General features: G+C 31.2%; 1 protein-coding gene across 18 annotated transcripts in view; it reads left to right on the top strand.

The window, feature by feature from the left end:
- The window catches only part of FOXP2 (forkhead box P2), a 245,159-nt gene that overhangs the window by 172,372 nt on the left and 63,407 nt on the right, over positions 1 to 9,380 (top strand). For 17 of the 18 annotated variants that reach the window (XM_011372417.1, XM_011372419.1, XM_011372423.1 and 14 more), the window contains one exon: positions 9,235 to 9,372. The exons of the other annotated variant lie outside the window; for it this stretch is intronic. In XM_011372417.1, coding sequence (XP_011370719.1) covers positions 9,235 to 9,372 — 138 coding nt within the window. The remainder of the gene's footprint in view (positions 1 to 9,234; positions 9,373 to 9,380) is intronic. 18 annotated transcript variants of the gene reach the window in all.

Genomic DNA, 9,380 nt, shown 5'->3' with positions numbered 1-9,380 from the left:
ACTTGTGAAAAGAAACTGAATTCTAGTTGTACTGTCTTCACTAATCACTAAATAGCTGTCTGTGTAAAACCAAACTAGGGACATATTTACAATTGGTAGTTCCAGTATTATCACTTAGGTTTTATCTATAAAGAGTAATTATTTTTAATACATCTTCTACATAGAATTTGTTTAACTGTGTTTTCATGATACTAATAATAGTTTATATTGAATTTGAAACATGTGATCTGAATCTAAGAACTTAAATCTGCATTAGGTATAATATAAAAGAGAATAAAGAAACTAATTTATAACAAATAAGCTTCACTGGGAATTGGCTATGATGCTATTTCAGGAAATGTTATTAGAGGTTTTTTTATTTATGAACATTTATTAGGCCATTGTGGTTTAAAAATTGCAGTAGTGGAACTTGTATATCTATTTTTCTTTTAAGAAACTATGTCATCCTTTGGGTCAGATTATTTTTTCCAGATATCTATTTGGTTAGCTATAATGTTTGAAAGTGTGACTAAACTAGCTATCAAAGTACTGGCGAAAAGTATCAAATATGAGAATAGTATTTTCTTCTTATTAGTCTTTCCCTGAAGGACCTCTTCTAAATAACTGACCATGGCTAGAAAAATGATATCACCAAATCAGAATGTTTTTTTTTTATTCAGTCATAGTATTATATTCAGTGTAGCAGGAAATAGTTTCATATGACAGTACACATGTAAATGTCATTGCATATGTCATTTATGGTGTATAGGATTGTTATGCAAGATTCTCAGTGATTATACTGGAGAAAACTGTCTCTGATACACCAAATAAAATGTACTTAGTAAAAATTGCTAGCAATTTTTTTCTAGCCATATAATGACATGATAAGAGCACAAAACAAAACTACCAAAACAAACCATTTATCAAGCTGTAATATCTACAGGACAAGTGATCTAAATTATGGAAACAAGAGGACTTCATCATTGCACTGAAAAAGAACTCGAAATATAACCTAAAGGCAAGTGAAATACTGATTCCAAGCTTTGAAATAACAGCAACAAATTTACCTACAGACAGAAGATGCATGGAAGCAATAAACGAATTATACAAGTCTTACACATGCAATCTGATTATTCTGACCAAGGTGTTAATTGGATCCTAACTGCCAGATCTGATATCTGTGGTCTTGTAGTGGGAAACCTTTCAAAGTGGCGAACTATAATTCACTGAGCTGCTTGAAGCACTTGTAATTTACTGCATGTCATGCTATGAAGAGCCTGACCTAATGGACTTTACATTACCTATAATGTTAGAAACCTTTCTACGAGACTAGTTGGTAGAAAGTAATCGTGGAGTCTATTGCAACAGGATGAGCAAAACTATCTTAAATACAGTTTTATAATCTTATGGAAAGTCAGTTATTAAACAAAATAGGTGCAACTATGGAAAAAATAGTACTCTATCCAACATAATTTACAACAGTATGATATCTCATAATGTGAAATTAAATACAGGTATAAGATATAAGTAGGACTCAGGGTAGTTTTATAATCTAATCTAAATGCTATAGAATACATCAGGTTTAAGCTATTCATGGATGAGATTCCTTTGCTTTCATAAAAAATGGTATTTAATAATAATAGGATTTGATATCCACCTTGTACTTTCATATGTCTTAAATAAAAGTTAGAGGGAAATGTTTTAGGTATGAATGAAATGGGGCTATGTTTTATTAACCAAGTAGCTAGATTGTTTTGAGGATGAATTCCAGGCATAACTACCACCTGCTATTTGAAATTATGAGTTTAAAACATGAGATTTTGCTTTAACTTTTTAATCTATTCTTTGGATAGATCTTTTTGGGGTTTTGCTTTGATAATTCTCATTAAATGTTTATTAACTGCATTCTAAACAGTTGTCTCTTTTGTATAATGTGCTGAAAGTTTGGGTGTCAATTTTGTACATAAAGCCCTCAACACTATTTCTTTAGCTAATACGTTACAGCTATTGTAGGAAACACACTGATAAAATAATTTGCTTTGGTTATACATTTTAGAGATGCTAGTATATTTTTAATTAATTTTAAAAATCGATTAGCAATATATTTTGTATACCTAAAAAGAATCTTTATGGGCAGGAAACTTAAGAGTATTTTCTAATTCTGTAGATAGACATATAATTTGTGTGTAATATGAAACAAAAATTGTTGTTTGAGATATTGTGGTTCTTTCACCAAGATACATATGTTCTGTTTATTCTAAAAGTGAATGTTAAGCAACCCATAACCTAGTGACATGAAGTAATCTTTGATCTATACAAAATAAGGTATTTACAAAAAATAATTGTTTAGTCATTGATACAATACTCTCAGTAAACCTACCTCAGTTTTTCCTTTTCTGATGGCCTTCTTCCATTGAAATTGGCCTCTGTCAGTTAGACAGCCTCATCAGCAACTCCAAGTGCAGCGAGAGCATCTTAATGATCTGAAAATTTTCTGTAAAGTTGGTGATGTTTTCTCATTAGGATCCAATTGAGAGGACTTTGTTCCATTCTTGAACTTTGGAGCCAAAGAAAAGCAAGTAAGTTTGTAGCCTTCTCTATGGTCAACTAGAAAGTCAAATCAGTGTACCCAGCTGCAAGAGATTTCTGAAGAGTATGTTTTTGTTAAGAAGCACTTAAAAATAATCAGTAACTACTCTTTATAGAATCATATGTCTTCTTTGTGTGACTCAGAAAGAATGTACATTTTATTAAAAAATATTGAATTATTTAAGTTTTTCAAAATATAATTATTTAATAGGCTAAATATTATATTGCTTTGCAATGTCATAACTGACTGAAAAGAGTAACAACCAATGGATGTGGTAAATGTTGGGGATAGACTGTTTCATACATTTGTGCTTCAATAGAGACGGTGTTGGTAATTTTACTATTTCAATAGTCGAGTTCAGTGTAAAGCACAAAAAGCTGAGAAACTGTAATAACTGAATTCTACTGTTCATTTTATGTGCAGATGTTTATGGTGAGACTATTTCATAAATGCTTATTACCGTTAGCCCTTCTAAGTGTAATTTTCAGAAGAAAAAAATTCTGCAATTCAACCACCATTCCTCTCTATTCACCACACTTGTCAATCAGTCAGTTGCTGTATCTACAGGAATGGAGGTGTTATATTCTGGCAATTATCATGTCATATACTTGAAAATGTAAATGAATGTGTGTGTAAAATTAAATTTATGGGTTGTCAGTGAAGAATAAGAACCAGGAGAGCAATTACTTCTCTGCTTTCATCTTTTGAGCTCTGATACATCAAGCAGAAAACCATGCAGCTAAATGTTGGAATTAGCATTGTGCAGGTCCTGGAATGAATGGGCTAGTGTCTTTTGCTGCCTTTTCTGGCTCTTTGTTTTGGAGAGCAGTGAAATTAAGATGATTATCATCCATCAATCTATGAGAGCGCCTATGAAAGCATGAAAGGATCTTCCTTCTCATATTTATTTTTGCTTTCTTAGAGAGACGTCTTTTATCAGGACAGCTTGCTTTTTGTTGAAATTAATATTATTTGGGCTAATTTTGTGAGCTCCATCAAAATCACAATTGTTTTGTTTTTGTATCTGGTGTGTTAAAATTCATTTTAAAATTTAAAAGGAAATATTTACGGATGTAGACAAATAAACAAGATTGTTAACCCAGTCCCAGGAAACTACTCTCCCAGTAATTTCGAGCAAGATTTTAATTCTAGGGAATAGATTTAGCCCTCTAGTCATATCAACATTTTAAGTTACTGAACATAAATAAATGGCATCATTTTCATGAATAAGTATACCTCTTTTCACAGTACAACTACTTCTTAAATTGGTTAAGCACCCAAGTATTTTAATTCTATGTAATTATTGATTATATTCTAGTTTTTACAACTTAAAATGAAACCAGCCACTCCAATTGCAGTGTTACTGATTCTGTTTGTATTCTGCCCTTATCATCTGTTAAGCATTAATGTTCTGTAGGTTAAGTTTAAAAAGAATAAGGAATAAGTGTAAGATATTCAGTAACTTCTTTCCAATGATTTTAGGAGCCTAATGAACAATGGTGCAGATTTGTTTGAATATGAATGTGCAGTGGAATGGAGTTTGACCTTCAGCTGTGATTTCAGTTCGTCAGGATTAGTCAAGCTAGGCGATCAAGACTGCTAATGCATAATGATTTATAAAATGAAAAATGTGTAGTGACCATGCAAATGTTTCAGCTAATCAAAGAGAGGAACTTTAGCTTTGAGAAGAAAGAAAAACAAGGGCATGTCAAGGCCTAAACCAAAGATGTATGTAAAATAATCTGAGCAGCTTGATTAGCCAGAGTGAGATTAAAAGTTGCATTTTTGGTCTTTAAACATATGGTGTAGCATATTATATATCACCTCTTCATAATCTCTACAATGACATGCTTATACGAGCAGCCTCATTTTCACCCAAAGTACAAAGAAAAGACTATAGTCTCTTCTGAAATATTTGTGTGTAACTAAGAGAAAGATAAAGTTGGACAAACTCCACTTTCCAAAACAGAAAACACTCTGCTTTATCAAAGTAATTAAAATAGTGTCTTAAACTATAGTAGAAACTAACTAGTGATGAATCATAATTAAAAGGAACCTCAGTGTCTTATGACTGCACTGTGATGCTCTTTCTCTTGTCTCTGTCACACAATCTTTTCCCTGTTGCTAAAAAAAAAAAATTATATTAAATAGCAATATGCACTGTCCATCCCAGATCTCTTTAAATACTCCTCAATTCAATTCAGTTCAATTACAAATACCACTCAGTTCATTGTCAGTTCTTTTTAATACCATAAAACCAGGAGCCTTTTGAAGGCTATTATTATGATAGACATTATACGTGTAACCAGGGCTTGCAATTGGACCAAGACTGGCAATGCAGTACAGTAGTTTCTTATGCTAAAATAAATTGTAGATATAGATAGTGTAGAGAGAAAAGAAGTGAACAGAAAAAAATTTATCAAAGAATGTACAATCAAATATTTCCTATCAATAGTCTGTTAAAGTGGGAGCAGATACTATAACACGAAAATAAGCTTTGCATCTATTATAATGTAGTTAATCCTAATAGAGTTACATACTTTTTTTTTTTTCTTTTAAGTACTATGGCTTGCAAGTCTGGACTTTCCTTGTCTTTAAATTTTAAGGAAAGATAAAGGGATCCATAAGCCAGTAGTTGGCAAACCCTGTTAACAAGAATATAATGTTTCTCACTGTAAATTCTATCTACAGGTTGTGACTGTTATTTCCAGTTCACATTTATTGAAGAAAGAACTGGACTGACACTACGCTAAGAATCTTTCCAATCACCCACACATAACTGGGATGTTTAATTAAGTGACATGCTTAATATGCAAACTCAACACATTCAGAAATGCTCCATCTGAATTAGATTATAAAAAGATGGTGTGCTCATTATATCAAATAAAATTTTTGGTCCATTTTCACAACTCTTAAAATAACTCTAGATTCATTTGAGGGGAGGCATGATCTTTGCATTTTCTGAATAACTCGTTGACCCTTACAATGAAGTACACTTAGAAGTTTAATATAAACATATTTATAATTTTGTTCTTAAAATCTAAAGTCATCATCTACCTATTCTAAGATAATGGCTAAATACTCTTTTCGACTTTTACTATTTTGACTCATTTCAAGTTTCAGAATTTTTTCTCTCTCATTTCAGAATATATAACTCTATCTTTAAGTTCAAGTACCCAGTACGTGGTGCACAGAGCAACACACCAGGTTTGTGCTTAATTCATCTAATGAGAAAATAAATAGGTTAATTGAAACCCTTATTTAATGCATCGCGATAGGAAATTTGAGATGTCAGTATAGTAAATACCCAGACAGAAAAAAAGAGAAATCTACTAACCAAAATTAGCTGTGTTTCCTTCTTTCATATTTGAAAATTTTAATTGATAGACTACAGTTTTCATGAGGACACCCATTTAAAGCCAGCTATTTCTTCTGGTTATATTTGATAGCTGCATAACATATCATGTTTTCTTAGACCCTACCAGACTTTTATTTGACTTTTTACTGGAAAATATCTGTAGTAAATTCTCCTTTCCCTCCTCTATCACACATCTAAATTATGGCCGCTCATCAGAACTTTTGCATGAATAAAATTGCGTATCTAGTGGAAAATAAATCCTTAACACTTAACTTGTTAAGGTATATATATTTTAGGTTATCCATAGAACTTTAAGTCTGATGATGGTTTTATATGTTTAAATATTGATAAAATAGCTTAATCTGCAAAAAAATGTTATGTACTTAGTTACTCTCTATTCATCTTTTTCAATGAATTCCTAGAGTAGCTTATAATAGGAAAGAAATGCAGTGACACAGTAATAAAAGAGATAAAGGAGGAATAAAGGAAATTTGTCACAAAATGAATCACTTAAAATGGAGAAGTTCTGCATTTTAGAAATTATTAATTTCTAAACAAGGCAAGCTGAGTAGTCTATATCCATCATATAACTGTCACTATAAGAAAACCTAATTTTCTGTTTATTCAAATAATTTAAATTTTTAGTTGCCTCAAATGTTTCATTTTGGATGAGCTTATGTATGTGGATTTAGGGATGATAGTGTTGGCTTATTTGTAATGTCAGAAATCCCTCAGAAGTGCGCCTGGGCTTTTCTACACAAATAATTAATTTTAATTTGTGTTTTTGTACATATCTTACTGAAGTAGAATGTTCAATTAGTTGTGTGTTAGTTGGCTTATCTTTCTTTATATCTTTATGTCTGTGTCAGCTTTAGATGGCAGTTTCCTAGAGGGTAGGCCAGAATCTGCTTAAAATTTACAGAACATCACATATATGTGATTCGTGTGATTTCAGGATGACAAGTATGCAGTTATTTTTATGTATTAAAGTTTTAACTGTAAGGGAAATACAAACCATTTTAAGATTAAAAAATTATTCATCCAACCATAGTGAAAGGGAAAATGAACTCTATAGAAAACGAAGGTGGAAAACTTGCCTAAATATGCTTATAGACCAAATCAGTTGCAATAGCAACAAGCTATAGTGTAATGTAATTTGTTTAAGCTGAAATCTGACTGTAAACTTGAAGTGTATTATCACATGCCTTCATTCATAAAACTTTTCTTATAAAGTGCATTCGTTATCAGTTACACATAAAGTACTCTCACTTGTAGATATAGAGATAATTAAGTGACAACACTCTATGTGCTAAAAAGTGATAAAGCACTGTTAGGTGAGAGAAGTGTGGCAAGTATCTCATCACATAATAGACTTTATAAAAGGTATACAACTACATGTATATATCTGTATGTATGTACATAGCTATCTACATATATGTAATATCTATCTGTCTACCTACCTATTCATCTAGATTGGCATTTCTTTTAAAATTTAACATGTCTGTCTTCTCTGTTATTTGGAGACAATATGAGGTAAAATGATTATTGGAAGAAAAGACATTTTTGTAGATAGTTAATTTTTTCCAAACTATTTGTTTTAATCATTCTATTTGTTTATCAAAAAATGAATAATTAAGTAAACTGACTATTAAGTGTTTAAACAACTAAAGTAAACAGTTGGGCAACCTGTTGGGTGAATTAATATCACAACAAGTATTTTAGAATGCCTTCCATTATGATAAATTCAAATATAGTAACCTATAGGTATGTCAGTGTGTTCTTTAAAAGGCCAGAAATATTTTTGGAAATCATTTTTGATTTTGTTATAGTGTGACTATTTATCTTCCTTTTACAAAATTAGATCTAATTAATTCATATTTTAGGATATCAACATGGAATAGAAAAGACCTAGCCCTTTCCTAGTATTAACTATGAAGTTTTTTTCTTGAGAGAGGAATTATTCCACTCTGAATACTTTTTTTTCTAACTTCTTTTTTATTATTAATTTCTCTTTTATTACACAAAGTGCCAGACTTGAAACATTTGAATTGTGTTAAAAATGACTATTAAAATAAATTGTGAGCCATGTCTGTTAATCTTTTTCTGTTTTCAAAGACATGTTTTTCCAAGAATTTGTTCTAAAGCAATGTTTATACAAATACTTGTTTTTATTTACAGTAAAAGTGAATTGTTTTTTCTAAGAAAGAAAATGATTGCTTTTTCAAAGGTTGCAAACTTGGCTAGTTGACAAGTTTGATTAATGCTCGTTAGTACTACAAGCCATGCCTTCAAACAGTGAGACTGCCATGGAATTTAGCATATACTTCAGGTTTTTGTGCAAGGTTTTTGTTTACCTCTCTTGCCATCTCTTTCTTATCTCTCCACATCTTTATCGCTTTCTCTAAGGCTTTCTCCCTAGCTTTCCTTTACTCTTTATTTTCCTTGCTTCCCCTTTCTCTTCTATTTCTTTCTCTTACTCCTTATTTCCTTTTCTTTTCTGACTTTAATTCTCAGACCTTGAAGAGGAAGGAAACGGTAGAGAGGAAATTTTAAGCAAAATAATATTTTTTTTAGTTTAATGAATAACTTTTGAGTAATTTTTAGGTTCCTGGACTTCCTGGTGTAAGTTCATGTAGCTTGAAATAAGGAAATGTTTAAAGAAGAAGCTAGAATACTAGACTATGATTACTTCTTTGAGAGGACTTATCTATGTACCTATTTTCTGAATATGTATATATCTCCTATATGAGTTACTGCGTGTAGGAATATATATTATTATATGTATTTTTCTAGTAGTATATTACATATAAAATTTTGAAGATAGTGATTATGTTTTATGATTGAGTACATTCTATGTATATTCTCTTACTAGTTTTGATAACATATTTATAGGCATATTATTTCCAATTGTTTCATCTTTATTATTATTTCAATCATACCTTTAAACCATTTCAAAAGGCTTTTCCTTTATAACACTGTGACACTGATGAAAATATCACTTATAAAGTACTGAGAACACTGATTTGTAATTGTTTATTTTTAACTTTGCTAGTCAAAGCTTAAACATCTTAGCATAATACATTAAAGATGTGGAACATAAAGATAGAATCTGATGAAATCTGATGCATCTGGAAAACTAGTGTCTAAATACTGTGGAACTTTAATATTATTAGTAAATAGTTAAATAACAACAAATATTACATAAAGTTATTGGTCATCATCGCTAAGGAATTTATTAGAGATGGCAAACAGCAGTGAAGTATGTTACCAGACATTGATTATAACCACACTTTCTCTCTCTTTCAAGGTGCCTGTGTCGGTGGCCATGATGACTCCACAGGTGATCACCCCTCAGCAAATGCAGCAGATTCTTCAACAGCAAGTCCTGTCTCCTCAGCAGCTCCAAGCCCTTCTCCAGCAACAGCAGGCAGTCATGCTGCAGCAGGTAATGTG

The sequence above is a fragment of the Pteropus vampyrus genome, unplaced genomic scaffold (assembly GCF_000151845.1).
Source record: "Pteropus vampyrus isolate Shadow unplaced genomic scaffold, Pvam_2.0 Scaffold206, whole genome shotgun sequence".
Classification (NCBI taxonomy): domain Eukaryota; kingdom Metazoa; phylum Chordata; class Mammalia; order Chiroptera; family Pteropodidae; genus Pteropus; species Pteropus vampyrus.
Note: the sequence above shows the minus strand (reverse complement) of the source record. Positions and strands in the feature narration are given on the sequence as shown.